The following is a 23,498-nucleotide window of genomic DNA, read 5'->3' on the forward strand; positions in this document are numbered from 1 at the left end:
ATCAAACACGATGCTTTCAAAGCGTTATGCATTAAGTTAACAACTGTTCAAACGAAATATAAGGTACTTCCTGTGTTACATTGCCCTTATACAAATTAGAATTAGTGAAAATTAAACCAAAGCACTTACAATTTTAGACTTTGATCATTGCATGCAATATCAATATGTGTCAATATCTTCCAGATTAAAGAATTTTGAAAACATCAATCCAGATGTTATTCTTTAAGATGTTATTTATGAAAATTATTTAAACATTGTAAATAATATCTTTTCTGGTATGTCACCTCTGGATCTGTGTTATGGACGTTATACAGATGTTTAGGGATTATCTCTTCCCAGGTCTTATAAAAATTATTAATAGGGGACTGAACCTTGTAAGATAGAGTTTATGTAATAGCTCAAATTTAATGCTATTTATGCTAAATATAAAGCAAACCTATCTTCTATTTTTCATATCTGTAATATTTTCTTAGATTTTACAGAAAGAATATATGTCAATATTAATAAAGTGCTGCAAAGGGCACAATTTATCTTTGGGATAGAAATATTTTGTTCAATTGTAAGAATCGGTAGGACAACAACGAATTATCTTTAAGCAAAATAGTCCCTATACTTGCAGAGTGTATATACATTTATTGGGACATTTTAAATCAGAATGCTTGACACATGTCAGAAAAAAGGATTTGCAATTTTTAAAACAAGTGTCAAAATTGAATTATCATTTGAAGAAAAGAATTGAAATTGTTTGATGTACACCCTTTCCAAAACTGAGAAATTCCCTACTTTTACTTTCATTTTCAGAGTTTTTCAATACAGACGCATTTTGCCGGAAAACGAATCTGACTTCAAACCACGAAATTTTAACAGGAAAGAGACAATTTGATGAGCTTTCATTCAAGAGGTCCCTCGTTGCTGAACGAAAATTAGGGCCAGAGCTATGAACCATAACGTTAACATTACCGCCTATGGAAAATGCATTAGTGGACTATACCCAAATGTCTCCACATGGTAATTTACGTTTGTAGTTTTTCATTTTACTTCTTTCCTCGCATTTTTAGCAGGGCTTTGCCGAAACAGAGTCCTGGCTGAAGGCAGGCAAATCGCCAATGTTGCTGTAAATTGCACAACTTCAAAAGTAAACAAAAACAGCGTCAAAGTAAAAACTTCCGCTATACCAAATAGTTACACAAAGAGCCACGTTTTGTAAAAAGTGTAGGCATTTTGTTTCTTTTTTTAATTTCGAGAGAATTTTCTATCTTTTTTAGTTCTCTTATTAATAACGTGTTTTAAAAACAGGACTATGCATTTTAAACACATACAAATCGCATGAGAGAGAGAGAGAGAGAGAGAGAGAGAGAGAGCGAGAGAGAGAGAGAGAGAGAGAGAGAGTCTTTTCAGTCTTTACAAAGAGCCAAGTACTTTGATTATGCATTGTTGTTAACATCATGTTAATTCCTCTGCCTTATATTTAGACTACTTAACCTCAGAGTCCTATTTGTCCATTGGACTGTCTGGTGTAAAAGATTTGTTTGCATGAGTCAAATCAGCTTGATTCGCATATAGTTCTTTATCGGAAGATGGTTCTTGGGTTATTGAATATTTCACTTGTACTTTTCTTTTGCTAGAAACTGAATCAGATGCTGAGTCAGGAAACTTTATCATCACAGTTTTACCGCCATTTTTCCGTTTCCCTTGTTTTGCGTTTACAGAATGGTTAATGGTTGTTTTACACGCATGTGTGACTTTTTCTGTTTGTCGATCTGACGATTGGTTATGAATTGCTTTACAACTAATGATTTCTATCTCTTCATCAACTCTTTGCTTGGTGGTATTCTGTAGATGGCAGTTTATATTTACACTTTTTATGGTTTGCTGAGGAAGGGCATCCGGGTTTAGCCCTAGACAAGGTGCCGGGTTGTCTATCTGCATGTTCTGCGCGGATTGTTTATCTGAATAGAAAGTGTCATCGTTACTACGGAGCTTAAATTTACTAGTACCACTTAGATTTAATTTTTTTTAAAAGATTTTAAAGCTAGCTTAGTATATCCCACATGTTAACCTTTTCTTTTCATTATCTTTGAATACAGCAATCTACAAAACAAAAACAGAGTATTAATATAGCCCTTACTTGGAATGAATATATTTATCAGTTTTAGTAAAACTCAACTAACTAATGTTCATACCTGATACATATAATACTGATGAGCAATACAGTGATAGCAAATACCAACGAGGGGAGGATGTTTTCGTCAATGAATTGTGATTCTGTTTTTAAAAAAGACAACCCAATTAAAGAAACTATACTGTATGAAATACCACGTAAATCCATCTATCTATCTACAATCTATCTATCTATCTATCTATCTATCTATCTATCTATCTATCTATCTATCTATCTATCTATCTATCTATCTATATCTCTATCTATCAATCAATCAATCAATCAATCATTCAATCATTCAATCATTCAATCAATCATAACAGTACATTGATCCAGATTCATTAACAACGCCACGGATAAAATATCCGAATTTGTCAATATTTAGAAGAATAAAAAGGATTGTAATAATCTAAATAGTTCTTTCGAAATTGCTCTTGTGTAATAAAATCTTATGGTGTTTTGTATGTACTTACTATGATTTGACTTATAAACTGTTGAATTCTCGGCATATTCTGTTGTCAATTTCTGATCTGTAAATACGCATTGATCTATCCGTAAAGAGTTAAACCGTTATTCACTTTTCTTTGAATAAACCTTATTTTACAGGTTTACTTCCAAGTTGCAATAGCTATATCAGAGAGCTTCACAAATGATTACGTTATCATATTTGTGTATCAGGGCTGCGTTTTACATAAGAACTTAGGACTTACGACCGAATTAATAAATGCTGATTAATCACAGACTTATCAGTGATTTATTCTTATTGCTGGGAAATATAATTATAGAAATTGAAATATTTGTTATCAATGTTTTTAATTTCATTTTTGTTCTTAAAACATCATTTTACTAGGCTGTAAATATTTACGACTTTGTCGTAAGTTCTTTTGTAAAATGCAGACCAGATATCTTTAAAGTGTATGCATATAATTTTTTTGTTTTGGCATGTTGTGTCAAAAAATCACGTAAAAAACTTATTAGGATTTATTAAATGTTGCATTTTTAAATTAAAAAGATATACCTTGATCTGTACAGTTAACACTGTTTGGGTTACAAAGGCAACCCCTTTCAGGATCACAATACATTTCAGAGACACAAAAGCATGGTTTACTGCAAAAAGGTCCATAGTATCCAGGCTGACAGGTCATGGAACAGTTTTTACCTGTGGTGCCTGGTTCACACTCTACAACAAATCAATGTCATTACGAATGATTTATAAACCCAAACGGTGAGTCTTCACTAGTGTAACTTCATTATTTAAAATTATTTTACACACATGGCAATGTGCTATAGTAATAAATATATAAAAACAGAACTATTGTATAAAGCAATATAATTTGATATATGATACTGAATTTACAGCAGAACAATTTGTAATCGTTTGCTTGTCTTCAATATTGTTGAAAACTTTAAACATTTGTAATTATCAATGTATTATCATGTATATAGACGAACGCCAAACAGTAGATACGACAAATCAAATCAAATAAAAAAAAAAAAGAACTGCTTGTTTATCTATTAACAAATAAAACAAACTTTCTTAAAACAAAAAAATCATTTTGCTGAGATATTAACGATGAAATGTCAATAAATGACATTAGATAAAACTGAATAAACGAACTTTTTTCGAGCGAAATCTGAAAAGATGAAATAAGTGTTATTGAAGTTGCAGTACGAAACAGTTGATCTAAAATGATCTAAAATGCTAATTAGTATAAGCAGGAAATTGTATATGTCAAGATGTATCAAGCGTTGTACATCTTTGAAAAAAATCCCTGAATTTTCCCAAAAAAGAAGTCTGCGTTTTCAGTTCATATATAAAAGTGGCAATTGCAAATCGTAATCTTTACGATAACTAGAAAATACATTGTAAAAAAGGTAAGCTGCTCTAAAGTGTAGAAAGCGGCAAAGGAAATGAACTTCTTAAAATTTTGTGAATAAATGTCGTTACATATTGTTAAGACACTGATCAGAGACAGGCAGTTAAGGAGGGAGTCTTTTCCGGTTTTCGACTTATCAAAAGTTAATTTGATTAATTGTTCATTAAATGAAGATAAAAGGAAATTAAAATATATTTTTACTATTTTAGTAGCACACTACTTTTGATAGCAATAGTAATCAAGGTTTAAAATCTAACAAGGACCATATTTTTGGCGGAACGTTGGCGTAGGTATCACTTTTTTGCAAATAATGTGAACTAATGATAAGATACTTGGGTTTCAAATATGTTCTTAAAATTTGATTAAACTATCAAACAACATTTTTATTAGCTTTTAAGCACTCACTCTATAAATAGATCTATGTGAAAAACTAATATCGGATTTTCTCTCTCATTTAATGTAAAAATCAAAAACATTTGTCATAATTAAAGCATAAAAAAGATAATCAAAATATTTTCAAAATTTAAAAAAATTAGCGAAAATGCGGGCTAAACAATATTAATTTAAGTTTAAATATTTATTCCGATTTAGTACTATACTAGACTTTGACCAATGCGTGCACGGATTGACATTGCATATGTTATCGGACATTTACATGCATATCATGAAATAGATACATCGACACACCGTATTGTTGACATTTACAGAACCAAGCTTTAAGCCTACAACTAATTTCACTATACTCTTCTTAGTTAGAATAAACAAGCTGTGTCTCGGAACAGGATTTCACCACAGTTAAAATGCCTCCGTATACCCTAATGTAGCAAAAACTTGCAGAATTTTTCCTAAACGATTTTGGAGAAAAGTAATGAAATTGCATTGAAAATAATAGTCAATTTTTTTTTATTTTAACAAACCATTTTGAGGCTGTAGATACATTTCATCTTAAAATTCAATTCAAACTATTAAAGAATTCAACACTTTTTCCACTAACGTTTATAACTCGCTTTAAAAATATACACCGTGTACACACTTCGTGATTTATTAAATTAAATGAAATGTGCTAGAGTAATCTCCCGTAACTTCTTTTAATAACAGAATATAGAGCAAATTTCCAATGAAAATAATTTACACGTATTTGTATTATCGTTTCTGAGTTTATCCATGCAAAATGTGATATTGTGGAAACATATATTAAAAAGACTCCCGTGATTTAGCGAGAATGCAATGTGCATGCGCAAGATTGTAAAATCCAGAAAATCCAGATGATTTTGGAAATTTTTTGAGCAATTTTCGTTGATTATCAATTAGCGAAAATTGATTTAAAAATTAAAAACAAATTGGTTATCTTCTAAGAAAAATACTTTTTAAAATATATAAAACAAATTACAGTACTTTTCCTATTTATCGGTATCAAAGGCCAAAAGTTCGAGTCTATTATCGTGATATAGTAGTTTTAATGCTAAAAGACAAACTTTTTTCTTCTTTTATTCCACTGAAGAATAGCAACTTCATATCTTATACATGTGTCTAGATAACTGCAGATAACTATATTTAATTTTATCACCATTTTCGTTGAGAGAAGTGACCTTAGTAGTGACCTCGACCTGACCCTTTTGCGAAAATTCGATTGAACTGATAGAATTATAAGGTTATATGATCTGTTTGACAGTGTATTAAATTCATGAATTTTAATGTTTCAAGAAAATGTATTCTTTTACAAATATATCAACGTAGTAGGATCAAACCACGGTTGAAATGGTATTTGCATAATTGACAATAATCTTAACTATCTCTTACACTATGTTTATTAAATTTTTATTATCGGATTTTTAAATTTGATATAGATCTCTAAATAATTGGATTGATGAAATAAAGTTGTCTAAGCGCCTTAAAATCAACAGACAAAATATTGAGCATATCATATCTTTTTAAAGATGGATTACATCCATTGTCAAATAAACAGACGATTGATAATAAAATTCGTGAATCAATTACACCAATTGACCGGAAATATAATTCTCGTTGTTAGTTCTTTAAGGCAATTTTAGTTGGTTTGTTTTTTGTAGAACGTCAACAAAGAGTGAGCAAGCAAAACATTTATTTAAAAAAAATGAAGATTAGAGTGATACTAAATAAACGTTTTATAATGAATTGGACACATCCAAGAACATATCTTTATGAAAGCTACATTTTTAAAAATGATTGACAATTTTACTCACCGAAACACATTTTTTGTTTTAGAATATATCCCAAACAACATGTGATGATTGAGCTGTAACATATAATATATCTTTAATTTAGCATTAGCATTAACGGTTAGCACAAAAAAAAATAGTCAAGCATTAAAAATAAGCCTGTTATTAACCCTAAACCTTTTCATTAAATGGTATAAAAACCCATCGCAAATGATTTTAAAGTTAATGAGCACAAGCCCATTTTCAGTCTTGTGGATTAAATTATACGCAGATTTATTTCACAAATTGTTGCTCTGTCGTTCATGTTCATGTTTGCAAATGTTCAATATTTGATTTTAAGAGAAACGTTCGTTGATAAGAATTCAATTCAATAAAGCATAAACCAACCTGTTCGGTGGCATACATACTCCTGGTCCAGTGATATTTTTGCAGACAGTCAAAGAAAAACTTACGCAATACATCAAACAAAACAATGAACGGTGTTCCATTACTAATTTTTGTTGCTGTTCAAATGAAACATACCAAGAAAAAGGGGATATACGCTTGTACAGTGCTTCACAAAGAACGGTCAAACGTTGTCGGAGGTATTTCCTAGTTGTTGCTTATAAACTCACAGTAAATAATACGCGTACTTTGACTGCTCACTTCAATATATTACAAACACACGCGTGTTTATTTCCTCATCATTAATTTTGTGTACTTACTTTGGGCAAAAAAAAATCAAATATATTTCATGTAGAAGTGCAGTACCTTATGATGTCCTAATTATAAATTCATACGTCCTTATTTTAAGCGTCGTATCATTCAGAGAAAGAATTGTATATGTTCAAGCAAACAGTTCAAATCTCTACTAACCAATATAATATCAAAGAAATAAGCATATCTGTCTTCGTTGTATTATTTTTTTTTATTATTAGAACACAAACAAGTCAAAATCTATTCAAAAGTAATTTTTAACAGTTTCAAAAGTGTAGATTTCATGTATCATGTAAAGATTTGATGGTTAATCAGATAGTGTGACAAGGGGAATAACTCTTCGACATCATAGCATTGATCAATTATGTACAACCTATGCTTTATACCTTTTGGGCTTATCAGAATTTAATTACGTGACCAACCAAGTTCATATCGTTTGAACGTTTTAAGGTAGCTCGCGGGTTAACCTGCTTGTGAGAAAACCTACCTTGAAAATTTGTCCACGTGATCCATAGGTTTCATAGTTTTATTTCTAAAATTTATTTAACATTCGTCTGCGCGATAAAAATGTTATCGTGTTTCAAATACAGTGTCATTAATAAAATCAAGCAACGCCATTTTAATGAAATGTATAGTAAAATGCACATTTTAACCGAGAAACGCATGACAAAACTATGCTCCAAACTTTTAAACGATTCAGACGAAATTAATCATACTCAACACAAAAACAGAGGAGATAATTATGAATCAATTCATAAAAAAATATCAGTATGTGTTCTCGGCCAATTTTTGGCAAAAAAACTTTAAAGTTTTAAAAGATTTCTCAAAACCTTATATTTTCATTACGACGTTACCCTGACGTCATCATTTCCTTACTTCTTAGAACACCAAAATTGAAATGCATGTATTGACAAGACTAGCTGTTTAACACATTTTAGAACATGTTAATGCTTATTAGACATTATTGTGAATGTTATTAAATGCAATTAATGTAAGGCTGTAAAGATACATAACATTGCTATTTTTGTTTTTATGAAACTCTGAGTCAATCTATGCAAAAATAAAATGCCAGGCAACTACTGACATTATAAGTTAGTAATCGAATAAAACAGTTATCTCAAGCCAACAGAAATTTAAGAATTTAATCGGTAGTACAGATAACGGAAGTTATAATTGTAAAAAAAAAAGCGAAGTTAATGCATACATTCTATTATAAAACATGACTTTAAATGGAAGAGTTCTAACGCACACTCATTCTTTATCTTCATAGAACAAAATGTGACAATGTATGTGACATCTTTAAATTTTCAGCACTTGATATTATAAATCTTTGTAAAAACAGTCATAAACCGCATATAAGCTTTTTAAAATATTTTCTTTTATACTTCTAAATATCTCATTTGTCATTTTAAAATAAAATTATGAGTTTACTATGACGGTCAACTCTTTACGCCGATTCCTATTGTGACGTCAGCAAACCCGCGACCTACGTTAACGTGTTTATATCTTAATTAATTGAATAAAGTGCACTTCTCATTGCATTTGTTTGACGTTATTTTTGCAATCAATTTTGAAGAAAAAAATTAACGTAGAGTTTAAAGCATATTGCTGTTAAACTCAAAATATTATAACCTAATTTTAAACCCATTATAACAACAACATAACTTTGGTGAATTTTAATGCAAATAATAGAGAACAACATAATTAAATATAGTTATATATTGGGACTAATAATTTGGCAAATCACATTTCCATCATGCATAGCAAAAGTTAGGGATATAATAAATGCAAATAAATTATTTTTGTTTAATTAAACATAGCAATCATGGACGATATTTTGAACGTATCATAATTACTAAAATATAAATACTATTTGTGATTTTTTACAGGAATATTGAACAATACTCCAAACTTATTATAAGGGAACATTTGCTATGTTGAGATAAAAGCCACCATGGGGTATAAGAAAATTGGGTTAATTCTCTTTGAATCTATCATAGAAACGCCTACATCACAAACAAAGCATAGCTAGTTATGAAAATGCGTCATTTAATAGATAACAAATTGTTGTATTCCATTTCATGATTATGAAATCGGAGTTTGTATAATAAAGTCACCTGTCTATTTATATATAGTATTGTTTTTGTTGCGTAAACTCTGTTTTTGTAATTACTTCAACCTTCCTTCCTGAAAAATAAAAACAGCTGGTTAAATCCGATTCTGTAGGAAAATTAGTACTATTACATGCATTTCCGTTCAAAGATAAATAATAAATAACAAGACCTTTATTCTAGTCATGCTTGTCAGCTTATGAATTACTTTAAAAATATTGATACATAACTTAGGAAATTAAAAAATTGTTAATTTCTTACTTCTGTCATTGTTTTGACCAAGAATATTCAAGAGAGCTTTTGACCTGATTGTGCTCCTACGGTTGATCAGTACCTGATCTCTACATTCACTAAGAGATGTTCGAAGGGCTTTTAAAAAAATGCTTTACATTTCTGACCGATGAGAAATTAACTGCAATCTATATTACAGTCTTTCTGGACTACCTGCACACTCCTGTGCCATAGATGTCATCTAAACATGAAAAACTAAGCATTAATTCTGTCAGAATTTGTTGATTTATAATATTAATTTCTACACCTGCATCGAGAAATAAAACCCTTGAAATAACTTTAAAAAATAAAATAAAAGAATGAGTTGTATGCATTGAAATAATACATAATATGTGATAAGATTAGAAATAAAAGGTATACCGTTTGCGTAACAACATTAGCAAAACATAGTCAGTCTATGAAAGATCAAAGTCTGATTTCCGTTGTTGATCAGCGTGGTAACAAATGTTAAAAATGTACCATTGAAACACTTTTTGCTTTTGATAGGTATCCAAAGTACAGATACGGTATACAAACAAAAGTAATTTATAGAAACATTCGGTGGATTATTGTGAACTTGTCGTTATCCATGTTAAATCACGTTAGGTTAGGTATAAATCAAAGCTTACCAATCACTCGTCATTGAGTGTCAATGTCTTTTACGCTCCATCATCTTCTACTAAAAATATCTCAGTTTTGCTTTATTGTTGACGGTTTTTTATATTGTGTCACAATTTCTGAGTTGTCTGTGGTATGAGTTGTTAAAGTAGTGTTCATTGCAGGAACTTAATCTTGTCATTGAATAAATATTTTCTTACATCCGCTGTCGATCATGGCGAATTTTGTTTCTACTTTTCTTGTTTTAATATGAAATGGGTCACTTAATGGGAAAAGTTGTTTTCGGTGTCTGTCCACAACCAACAACATTTTTATTTTTTTTTATTTTACTTTCAACAAAACTTGTGAACGTGATATGTACATGTAGTGTATATACATTCATAAGAATCGAATAATAAATCAAAGAGTAAAAAAGCATATCAAAGATACCTGAAAACTAAAGCTTACATACAATATTCATAAATATGAGTACTCTTTTAAATAAGACTTACAAGTTTTAAATATCGAATGAATTCAATGTAGAATATATGTTTTTTATGCAGTTATTAAAATAATCACCAAAAATATCATTCGGTTTCAAGTTAAAAGAAAAATAGAAATAGTAGGGCATTTGTATACCGTTTGAGTGGTAGTGAAATGAATTAATGTTGCAAGTATCTAATTAACAAAACAAATAGATATTACACTATTTTCACAAAATAAGGTTAAGAGAATTTACTCATACTTTAAGAACAAGAGGCCCATGGGCCACATCGCTCACCTGAGGAACAATAGGTATGATAAAATCAGCTTAATGGAGTCACAATATAAACTATCTGGACAATGTACAATAATACATGTAGATCCTGTATAAATAAAATCCTTCCCCCCCCCCCCCCTGGATATTCTTATGTTTATAATCATTAGTCCCTTTTCTAACAGGATGATTTTATAGTCATATCACATGTTGAGTATTGCAGTTCTCAAAAAGATCCTTAACAATAGTTTATATACGGGATATAAAGCTTCATCAAACTCTTAACCTTCTTGTAAGGCCAAAGAATTGTCCTGGGGCCAAAGTCTTAACAATTATAAAGAATATTCTGGCTGATTAGTTTCTGAGAAGATAATTTTTAAAGATTTACTCAATATATTCCTATGTTAAATTTTGATCCCCCATTGTGGCCCCACCCTACCTCTGGGGATCAAGATTTTCACAACTTTAAATCTACACTACCTGAGGATGCTTCCACACAAGTGTCAGCAGCTTTCCTGGCTGATTAGTTTCTGAGGAAAAGATTTTTAAAGATTTACACTGTATATTCATATGTAAAACTTCGATCACCCATTGTGGCCCCACCCTACCCACGGGGGTCATAATTTTTTTTTAATCTACACTACCTGAGGATGCTTTCACCCAAGTTTCAGCTTTCCTGCGCGGGTAGGTTAAGGCAACTCCGAGTTTAATGACAGTCAAAATTATGATCAATTTAAAAACTGCTTATTTTTATGAAAACTGTGCGGAATATGAATACCAAGTGAATGTGTTCACCAAGATATTATTTTTCAACTTCGGATTCGACTCGATCTTTGAAGCTGCCGTACCATGGTATCACGTGACAGTTAAAAATAGATCACTTTTTTACCTTAACAAAAAATCAAAAAGTGTAACACTACCACGAAGTTCATTTGTATGTTTGGTACAATAATTTGATCGGCAATTACTTCATGTTTATTAGTATTACTGCTAGAATCCTATTGTTAATCGCATAAAATAAATATTGTAAATATTTATTGGAAACCCTCTCAACTTCTATAATTTCATTGAAAATACTACGTATTTTGCATTTAAAACATCGAAGCACAGGATTCTAGCAGCACTTTTCAAGTAGTTTAGGTCATATACCGTTGATTTTTACCAAAGTCATCTTTCATGACATCCGGGGTAGTGTTACACTTTTGTCTTTTTTTGTACACACTGACAGAGGAAAGGCTGGTCAAGCCATATAAATGTCGATCTGCTTACCTTATAAAACTCGCTAATTAAACAAAATATCCATGCCTGTATTATCCTGATTATATCCTAACTAACTCTTCTAAACCTAAGGTATCTGTATAAAATAAGTTTTATTTCGGCATTGTTTACACTGCATTCCGATGATTTGTCTCCCGACATGATCTTCTCTATTAAACATGCTTGTGACGTCATCAATGATAATTATACGCAATAGAGAGAAATCGAAGATATATTCAGTTAGAAGAGTTTCTAGTGATATTTTATGCCTTTACTTTTTATAATTTAAACCAGAGATAAAGTTAAAATCGACAAGTTTCTGAGTAAGATATGACATCATGCTGCTTATTGTGACGTCATATCGATCAGAGAAATTTGATCGCTGAGAGTTGCCTTATCATACCCGCGTGGCTGAATAGTTTCTGAGGAAAAGATTTTTAAAGATTTACTCTATATATTCATATGTTAAACTTTGACCCCCCCCCCCCATTGTGGCCCCACCCACCCCCGGGGTCACGATTTTCACAATTTTGAATCTAAACTACCTGAGGATGCTTTCCTGGTCTTATGGTTCGTGAGAAGAAGATTTTTGAAAATTTCTCGAAAATTTTCATAAATTCATAATTATCTCCCTTTGCAAAAGGGCGTGATCCTTAATATTCACAACTTTGAATTCCCTTAGGCTAAGGATGCTTTGTGCCAAGTTTGGTTGAAATTGGCCCAGTTGTTCTTGAGAAGATGTTGAAAATGTGAAAAATTTACAGACGGACAGACAGACAGACGGACGACAGACAAAATGTGATCAGAATAGCGCATTTGAGCTTTCAGCTCAGGTGAGCTAAAATGCAAGTAATAAGTATCAATCTACTGAAAAGCACAGGTGCTGGAGTACAGGACCTTTGAGAACAGCCCCCCCCTTTCCATCACCCAAGTATAGACCCCTGAGACTTTATTTTTTTTTATTTACGGTAATCATCCATTCATGACATGTTTCTAATCTAATTTATACATGTATTCATTCAAAATAAACATTTTTAAATAATCAGACCCTCTATATATGCATTAAAACAAGGTTGCTAACTTCGTCTGACAGCCGAAAGACACTGCTGACAAATATTTGTTGAAATGTACTATCAAACTACAACTACCAGTAAAAACGGTGACCTCATGTTGTAGCCCAATAATTCCATTCACTGAATAACTGCATGCCATGCTGATGTAAATACTTGTTTAATCTTTAGTTTTTAAGATCTGTGTACAAACATTAGACATTATGAGGGATCTGGACGGGGAACCTTATTGCATTCAATTTGAATGAAATCACGTTCAATGGAATACACCTTTATTTACGTTATGAATTCCTGTAGATAGATTAATCAATGTGAATGAAAAATTAAAACACTAGAATATACTATTTACAAGTTAACATTGCTAACAGTGTTTAAACAGCAACAGGCGACTTAAGGGACAGGTGTTTGCTAGACTGGGATAATCAGAAACAACGTTTCTCATTATATCACCTCATTATATCACCTGTTTATAGAACCCTATACCAAACGTTTCCTTTATACCACTTGTTTATATTATTTTATACACAACGTTCTCATTTATGATATAATGCTAAATTATATTGATTATCATAAGGTGCGTTTTATTATTTTACCCAAATGTTTCATAGCTTTTCAGTTTAACTGTATGGCTCTTATTCTGAGAAGCAATTAACGTTCGGGAGAGGTTATCGATACCAGTGCCACTAATGTGTAAAATTTACAAATTAAAAATGTTACTCGACTTTATCATTGATTATTTTATCATTTATAGAGTTCTTTGCTTTGCAAATAGGAATCATATCTTACAGAAATAAAATAACATCTCGCTGATGTGATTTATCTTCTATAAAACAAATCTGAAATTCATCAATGCACTTTAATTAGTAGAAATAATCTAAAATATGAATTAAAACATATCTAATCAAAAGCAGTTCTTTGCAGTTTCAAAAGTAGTTATATACAATAAAAACTATATTGCAGTAAGTTGATCCAATCTAAATTTTCGGGACCAGGTTTGGACAAACAAGGTCACACTTTTCACTTTTGTGTAATTACGCCTCCTTCATAACTGACATCAAAGTATTCACCAGAGTCGTAGCTTTCCAATGGACTATTTAGTTCTATAGAATTTTTAGCATAAGGTACAACTTCATCGTTTGCATATATTTCTTCCTCTTGTGTCCACTTTAGAGAGGAAATTGGTTTTGTTTGTGATTCTGTGTCGTGAACAATTGTATCAATAATCGAGTTTGGATACTCAAATGTCACAGTTTCATTGCCATTTCTTTGTTGTCCTTGTTCTGAAAAGCAAGAGATTTGTTTCTTTGTCATGCTTTTGCATGGTGTTGAATATATATCTGCTTGTCGATCCGTTGTCTTGTTGTCAACAGTTTTTAGGTAAGCTTCGTCCAAAGTACTTTCACCAAACCGGTCGTCGTGTAGACGCCATTTGTTTTGAATACTTTCCACACTTTGGGACTGCTGTAAAGGGACAGCAGTAGTCAACACAAAACTTAATGCCGAGTCCCTGACAACTGCTGTATCGCCTGTGTTATAGATAGAGTGGTTGGAATGATGCACTCTAAGGTTTACATGGTCGTAAATTTCGTCGTTCGGATTTTGCTCTTCTGTTTCTGAAGGATGGTTTCTGACCGTAAAGTCGGCCTTATTTTGCATGGAAAATAGATCTACATATTAAAAGAAGACAGTTTGATAAGAAATGACATACTTTGCAATCATTTGAGACTTTGTATATTAAAAAATTATGTTATCAAATTTACCTTTCATACTTTATATGCCACTGATATCATTGTGTTTATAGTTACCTTTTTTTCTCTTCATCATTTGTGAATATCGTATTCTTAAAAGACACAACATGTACCGGTTATAAAATAAATTCATTTCCCGATGATTACAATTCAAATATACATGTGATGTTTTGAAAATGGTCTTTTATATTGAGTAAGTTTACCTGATACAGATTGTGCCGAAGATCAGACAGGCGATGACGGCTATCAAAAAAGGGACCGCTAGTAGAATTCCTGAAATACCATCAGCAGCTAGTGTTTGAATATTAAGAAAACAGTAATCAAGGAAAAAGGCCACCCAAACTATGCCTTAGTAAAGTTTTTAATGAGTTTACAATATATAATTTAACACCATCTTTTGCATTATCCATGATGGCAATTAAAATAAATCTATTTGAAAAATAAAAGTTAAACAATCATGTTAAAAAAAGTCTCTGCTTTTGGATAAAGTCAAAATACAACATGATAATCTCGTATTTAAAATACAATTTTAGCATAATTCGATCTGCAATTAAGAAATACTATTTCGTTGTTTTTGTTATGAGGACTTACCTTTCTTGGCCATATTTAGACTTTATTAATCTCCTTTAGATGAATAGCTCTATATAAAGATAGAGTTGTCCAATTCTAAAACTGATTTCTTTGTACTTTTTTCTTCACTAAATAATAGTTTATGACCCAAAATATAACTTTTAAAATGTCATTGTAAATATGATGTTGAATTGGTTGACCCTCCAGCCTTTATAATTATATCTGTGTTTTGAGAACATTTTAACAGCAGTTTTGTTTTGAAACACCAACAACATATATTAAAATTATCAAGACTACGCTTTTATTATTTTATTAACACGATTAATAAAAAGGGGAACCACTGGCATGTATTGGTTACCTAAACAACAATGTCAAATCTGACCAAGCATTTCCATACCGTAATACAATCTTATTTAAATGAGTACCTATGACTCGAGGGATCATACGTTGTTTTAATTGGAACATTTTTCGCAGGATCTTTAGTACATTATACTTGTTATCCAATTTATCCTTTTTAAAACCTCCATTTGCTTCAAAAAGAATATTTAACATATTTTGCTTAAAATCGTGCTTCGGAGGGCAGGTAAAGGAATGCCAGTGCACCCAGGAGAAGACAGGCGGGTACACATGAAAGAGCACCATAAATTTGAAAGGTCAGGGACCATGCACAGAGATGCGATACAAGCGGCAAAGCCTTTGCCGGATTGGTCTCTTTCATCCAGCTAAGCAAAGACAAACTATGATATATCTGATAGATGCAACAAATCACGCATACTTCCGTTCTTATTAAGTTAATCTTTATCAAAGGAGACCTGTAATAACTTTGAACAGAACATATACGGTTAAAGTCATGCAATTATTCTTTATTGCATAATATATTCTAATCAACTATCATAAATTTTGAAAATTGTATCAAAATATCTGATATAACTTATTACACACAATACCCACGCTTGGGGTTTACATTATTATATCTCTTCAGCGCCCGCACAATGAAGTTTATCGAACTTATGACTGGCATAAACTACATAAACATTTTGCAGTGTCAAATATACATTTAACGAATCTATTTTGATATTTAAAAATGACACTAAGGACAAAACAATATACTTTGGAGGAAGTGGTTTGTTTTTAATGAATAGTATTCATTTTATCATAATCATAAAGGAGACTCAAGGAATTTGAAAATAAATATGATACTGAATATCTTTTGATATGAATAAAGATTATTAGTGCTGCTTTTCTGTCATCAAATCTTTGCTAATGAAAGTCATACGTTTTAGATACTTTCTAAATGCATAACTATACGAATAGAATTTGGTATTTACCAGTTAACTGCGTAGTATTTTCTTACATAAATGTACAAGACAAACTTATGAATCGTACTTTGAGGAACACCTTTATGTTTCCTTGTTTTCTGTTGATCTACCTTAAAAAGTGTGATTTCAAGAGATATCCTTATAAAAATGGTCTGATATTGTTGAATAATGTTACACTTATATAGAGGTCATTATTATCAGACTGCCTATTAGGTACATAAACTTGTTTTAAACGTTTGACGTTGACAACCGTGTGATCAATAGAAACTTCAATTAGAGCACGAACTCCTAGAACTCCTTGAACCTTTATTGGATGACCTCAGACTTACAAGTAGCTGTAATATCACTAAGTTGTGCGTTATATCTAGATTTACAAGAACGACCATTTACAAATTTTCGCTCACTTGTTAAAGTAATAAATTAAGTTATATTAATATTAACAGAAAAATGTTTTCTTTAGTGTTTCATACTGTCTAATGGAAGTTATGTATTTTTTCTTTAATGCTCAATACGTTCATACCTTCAACAACAACGTTCGATGGATATTATCGTGTAAATAATGCTTACGTTCAACAGGCTGCATAGTGGTCGGATTTATTGTCATTTCCTGCGTCGATTCATGCTCTGTAAACAATAATTAAAATTAAAATCAAGAAAAATGAACGCATTTTTGTGTCAATAATATACTTTGTGTTTCTTTTTCATTCGTATTGTAAGAATGAAGTATACCTGGATATGTGCAGTTAACACTGGTTGTGTTACACACGCATCCTCTTATTGGGTCACAGTACTTATCTGGGGAGCAGTTACAAGGTTCTCTGCATTTAAGTCCAAAGTTTCCAGGTGGAAAGGTTGAGAAGCAGTTCTCACCAAAGAAGCCTAGGTCACACTCTACAAGCATATTTCTTTTATCTTACTATAAACTGTTATAAGGCTCAGAAAGGAAAATGTATAGTTATATTTCAAATAGATAAAGTGTTTTCACACATTGTTACTGTAAAACTCTTTGACTGATGTATTATGTGATCAATTGAGGACACTTATTAGTATTGAATCATGTGAGACACCAAAGTTATGACATATATAGCAGTATCAACATAAAAATAATTCATTCATATTCATTGATTTAATGGAACTCTCATGAATGATGCAAGTAGTGCATTTTTTCACAATTTAGAATTTAATGACCAACGGGGCAGAAACTGTTACGTGTCTATAGCTATAAACTCTAAGTCTGGACAAGGAGAAGGAAAGTAAAAATGTAAACGAGTAGCCCTGCACACTATTATGCCATCTCACAAAATATTTTCACATTAAAAGTTAAGGGTCCTCGACACCCTGTGACTTTAAGTTTTTAAGACAGTATGTCACAACATGGCGATTTGATCTGATTGTGAAACCGTTAAGTCAACGAAATTTGGTGTCTTTTTTTGTAGTGCAGAGGGTATAACTTTGGTCTACTAGCCACCAGGTCCCAAGTACGAACATATCAGGAACTTTTGTTTTTATGAAAAGCAATACATTTTGAAATGTTGATTTTTCCCCAAAATTGAACATTATTTTCAAGTCAAATGCATTCTTAAATTTCATATCAACATATAAAAGTATTTGTGAAAGGAACCTGGCCCCTCTTTTGATGTGACGTATGTAAATTGTTATACATTAAAAAAGGCATATAAATGTGTACATGGGTTAGAAAAATTCCCAAAAAGATAAGCAAAATCAGGTAAGTATTTTTTTAAAATTGTTGTTCAACATTTTTGGGTATGTTCCCCCTGAACACCTTCTTCTTTAAATTTTTTTTTAAAAGAACACAGTACTTGGTCTTGTATGCGAAGTTAAAATTTTTTCCAAACATGATGAGGAACGATAACGTAAAAAAAACTATTTCAGCTGAAAATACAGTAAGAAAAAACTAGCTTACCAAACATATTTGACGTTTAAAAATTCCTCTCAAAAATGTCATCTTATTATCTATTTATACATACACATGCAGATTTTATTAAAATGTATTAAGAGCAAAAGGGCCTAAACTCAGAATGAATTTTTTGGGGGGAGTTTTGACTTTTCGAATTTTTTTTTTATAAAATGTATACACAAATGTGTCAAATCTATAGAACTCAACTATAGTATGCTCTCTCTCTCTCTCTCTCTCTCTCTCTCTCTCATATATATTATTTTATTGCATGTTGCGCAGATTCTAAATGAAATTTGAGAAGGTCACAATAGAATGGTTTTGCTATCAAGTATTTGTGGTAAATCTAACAGTTGAACCAGTTCATTATTAAACTTTCCCTTTTAAGACGACTGCTTTTTAGTACCAAATAAACTTTTGGTGAAGTCTCATTTACAATATATTGTATTGTTTATTAGTCAACAGCTGTACAGCTCATAGACATATACAATTAATATACACATGTTATAATACATATACTGGTCACTTGAAAAAGGCAAGTTTATACATGAAGTTTTCTGATTACAAAAGCATTCTTAATATATTTACCTAAATTGCACAAATCCTTTACATGTTGTGTTGACAATAATAGAATTAATTTAAAGACAGAGGGTTTAATATAATAAAACTTCTTAAGGAATTTTTCTCTTAAGTTACAGTAATAGGGACATTTCAATATAAAATGATATTCATCTTCTATATCTAAAGTACATAGAGGACATAAACGTCTTTGTAATGGAACATTGTTATATCTGCCAGTTTCGATGGTAAGACAATGGGATGATAATCTTAATTTACATATAAGTTTCTTATATTGTAAAGGAATTCTTTTTGTTAGATTTGACTGCAAGGTACAATGATCAACTAGATATCTATAGATTGTACATTTGGAAGAGGCATTTATGTCAGTTAGTTAAGACTGTTTAAAATTATCAAAAATACGTTGCTTGGCGATCGTTAAAATAATTTCTGGCTTTTCAAAAAATTGGTTTTCCCATAAGTTCATTAGCCCAATACTTGTTAACATATTCTTGATCTCTGCAGCCCAGTTTTTACATTTGTTTTTACCTAAAGTTTCATTATACATATTAACATAACATGAATTTAAAATGCAATTTCTTGATGATAAAAGTTTCATCCAGTATCTTAAAATACGTATTTTTCTGATACATTGCAGAGGCATTCTGCCCAATTCACAATAAATAACTGCATTAGATGTGCCCCTTTTAACATTAAGTATGTTTTTACAATAATTAAGATGAATTTTTTCTATATCTGGGGCAGAATGAAAGCCCAAGACTTCACAACCGTAGTAAGCAATGCTTCCTACATAAGTGTCAAAAAGGGACAAAGGCGTAGTAAAATTAAGACTCATATTACAACATTTCCTTTTCAGTGCAAAAAGCGCCTTAATACATTGTAATGACAATTGTTTCTGCGTAACATGAAATTTGCCATTGTAATTCAACAAAAGTCCTAGATAACAAAAACTGTTCACTACTTCAATTTGTTCACACTTATAAAACCACACATCTTCTGTTCGCAAAATTCCCCCATTTCTAAAAACCATTATTTTTGTTTTGTTTACATTAACCGTTAACGACCATTTCTCTGTATAATTTTCTAAAGTATTCAACATTGACTGTAAGTCAGCAGCAGACTGAGCAAAAATAACCATGTCGTCTGCGTACATCAGTAAAAATAAGGATAGCTCTTGTAATTCAATTGGAGTATTTCCATTGCTTAAAAATTCCATTTCGCAATCATGGACATAAAGGGAAAAAAGGAGAGGGGAAATTATTTCCCCTTGTAAAACACCAAGATTATTCACAAAAAAAATCTGATAACTTACCATCTAATAAAACACAAGACTTAATATTATTATAAAGTGAACGTTGATATATACTATCAATATCTCATTTACAAAAAACCCCCACAAAAACTAAAAAAATAAATAAAAAAAAAAACAACCCCCCCACAAATAAAATCAGGACCCGTCAAATACAAGTATAAACATAAATATATAAGGTAATACACACCTTTACATTTGTTTTCACTTAGGTAAAACCCTGCTCAACATCTAATTGAAGAACTGAAAAATTAAGTTTATAAAAAAATTAGTCTAATAAGAATTTTTATTTTATAAGGTGAGATGTAAATTGATCAATGATAAAAGATCTAAATACTCTTAAATCGTATTTCAAAAATATAACATTATATGAATTGGTTTTGTGTTCTAAAGGAAAGACAGAGAAAATGAAGTGGTTTTCAAAAAGATTAATTATATCTTAATTTGATTTTTCTATATAAAGCGTCATCTGATTGGTCTAGAGAGTCATGTGACAGGGCGAACAAAACGTCGTGTCTCCCGGGAAAAAATATCGTTCTCACCTTATCGGTAATCTCAGGTTTTTTCATTCCAAAAGTATAAAAATGCCAGTATGAGTATACGATGTTGACAAATTTGATTAAACTTAAATTATTCATTCATTTAAATTCTCTTTATGCCTAAAAAGAAATTTTACTACATTTGATTCGAATGAATTCATGAAAGAAAACAGGCAAAAAAAAAACCCAAGACAATCACGACATTATTGCTTTCGACAAATTTTGTAAAATCATATGCTGTTCCGTATAATAAATCTTTTATTGCGTGAAAGTTCGGGAAATATGAAGATTCATTCCCCAAGAAAAATCATATTTTTAATCATTCATCATATTCATAATATGATTTTTCTTTGGGGAATAAATCTTCTAATTTCGCTCACCATCATGCAATAAATGTATAGTGTCAACATTTAAACATTATATGCTAAAACCTATTCCAGGTTCCAGTTCTCCTCTGTCTTTAAGATTATTCTATTCCTTACCTATTTGGAAGATTACAAAGACCTGTATTAGAAGCGGTTTTGCAAGCACCGGGAAAAATGTTTAAACAGCATAGAACGATAATCCATGGCTTATGAATCATTGTTAAACTTCATTTAAAGGAACTCAATATTATGAAATATACACGTAATAATTAACAGCTGAATTTTGCATTCGATATATTAGTTTAAATGCTTTCCTGGTTTGTTCCCATAATCATAAATATATGGGGATATATATAATGAAATAAAAAATAATTTAACCATTTCCGCAATAGCAAGTTGATTTAAATATTCCTAATATACTTTTAGTGTTGAGTATATATCAGTACTTCTATTCAAACAATTAGCACATATATTTCAAACTTTAAGTTAATAATAAAAATATAAAAATATTACAAAACTTTTGACCGTTTTGAAAGTTTGTATTTCATGTGATCCAAAGGGGTCAAAACTCAAAGATAGTTTGGTTACATTGTAATTATAATCAACAAATTAACATATTTCCTAGGAATTCATAATTGCCTCTATTTAAATAGTGGTTGGTTATTGGTTGGTTATTCTTCCCTCTCTCTGACCATAAAAAAGTTAATTTTTTTAAAATGCTCTTCCCGATGTATATCTTTGTAAAACTGGAAAGCTCCCTAATTTCAAAAATATCACGTCTTTATGACCGAAATGTTTGTGGTAACTATGAACGAAAACACCCCAATAATTTATCGCTGTACACCAATTCAAAAAAGGTCATTTTGAAAAAATCTGTTTTGAGAGAAAAAGATTCTATTTTCTGTTTATTGATACCCCAGAGGTTTACATTAAAAACTAGATGCTGTCATTTGACAGTAATACCCGCACCAAGTGTTTGCCCCCAAATGACACTGTTTTGTACCAGTTTAATTAAAAATGAAGGCCACATGCAAGCTCCGGTAATACATTTAAAAATTATAATTTTTATAACTGAAGGATGAGATCCCTTCCCATGATAGTACGTGATAATACACATGAGCACTTTATGTGCAATTTGGGGTTGAACTGTTTGCAGTGAATTTTCAATTAATCAATGATCTTAACATTTCATGTCATAGAAAGAATAATGGTCTATATAATTATTACAAACAAAATTAAAAATTAAATTATGCCCCGTCCCCGTGGCGGTTGCCGGTTTTAGATTTGCTTCTGTGTGCCTACATGTACATCATCGGATGCACAGATTTAGAGAAGGGGTGGGAGTGAGGGGTCCAGACCCCCCCCCCTCCCCTCATGAAAATTCATTTATATCAATAGTAAAATTACCAAAAATACACATTGGACCCCAATGCTCTTACAGACATGTAAACGCTCTAACCCATTGCGCTTCAATGTTAGGTAACATTATTTGGTGGGTAAATATTTAATTGATATTTAATATACTTTATTGTTTATCTCAATAGGAAGTATACATCACAAATATGCAGGTGTCCTGCACCACCTTAAAGCTGTTATTTACCTAACAAAATAGTGCAAGTGGATTTGAAGAATAGGTCATGAAAATACATGCATGTTATAAATAACTGATCTTTGTCTGAAGTTGCGTACACAACACAGGTCTGCAGGTCTCATTAGCGGGTACTAGTTTTACCCAGCTCTTCGATTAGATGGGTTCACGTGTATACATACATGTATGTGTTTTCCAAATGCAGAAGAGGATTAGTTAAGATCAGATTAAGGAATTCATTATTGTGTTTTAACTGGATTATCATTATGATGTTGATCAAAATAGGTAAGCATAATACATGTAGTAGCAGTAGCACACTATAATGGGATGCCAGCATACGTAAGTTCTACGTTCACTTTCTAAATGTGATCTCCCTTTGACAGCATACTGTATCATCATCTTTTAATATTTGAATAAGCTTATCATCGTTACCTATCTTATCGCATTTGTAAAGTTTCTGTCATTTTAATTGCAAAAGTTATTTTTTTAATTTGTCAGACTTGCACTATTTAGTTGACCCCATATTGACCCTGTATAAACAATTTCGTATTAAATTTGTGTATTACATCACA

At 31.1% G+C, this 23,498-nt stretch overlaps 1 protein-coding gene and 1 pseudogene across 1 annotated transcript; both read right to left on the reverse strand.

Moving 5' to 3' along the window:
* Positions 1-2,054: 2,054 nt before the first annotated feature.
* On the reverse strand, positions 2,055-6,724 carry LOC128190807 (multiple epidermal growth factor-like domains protein 10). Its single transcript, XM_052863008.1, has 6 exons — positions 6,624-6,724; positions 6,261-6,313; positions 3,180-3,341; positions 2,635-2,691; positions 2,184-2,265; positions 2,055-2,091 (listed from the first exon to the last, which is right to left on the reverse strand). The coding sequence occupies exons 1-6, from the start codon at positions 6,722-6,724 to the stop codon at positions 2,055-2,057; spliced, it is 492 nt and encodes a 163-aa protein (XP_052718968.1).
* Positions 6,725-13,857: 7,133 nt separating this feature from the next.
* LOC128190902 (uncharacterized) lies at positions 13,858-21,556 on the reverse strand (annotated as a pseudogene).
* Between the last annotated feature and the right edge of the window lie 1,942 nt (positions 21,557-23,498).

This window comes from Crassostrea angulata, chromosome 6 (genome assembly GCF_025612915.1).
Source record: "Crassostrea angulata isolate pt1a10 chromosome 6, ASM2561291v2, whole genome shotgun sequence".
Classification (NCBI taxonomy): Eukaryota; Metazoa; Mollusca; class Bivalvia; order Ostreida; family Ostreidae; genus Magallana; species Magallana angulata.

Excerpts from the sequence above, each read along its gene's own strand:
- LOC128190807 (XM_052863008.1), bottom strand. The coding sequence starts at position 6,724 with ATGGAACACCGTTCATTGTTTTGTTTGATGTATTGCGTAAGTTTTTCT. Across the intron at positions 6,314-6,623 it reads GTATGTATGCCACCGAACAG|CTCAATCATCACATGTTGTT; the intron begins GTTGGTTTATGC and ends TATATGTTACAG. Across the intron at positions 3,342-6,260 it reads AAAACAAAAAATGTGTTTCG|AGTGTGAACCAGGCACCACA; the intron begins GTGAGTAAAATT and ends GATTTGTTGTAG.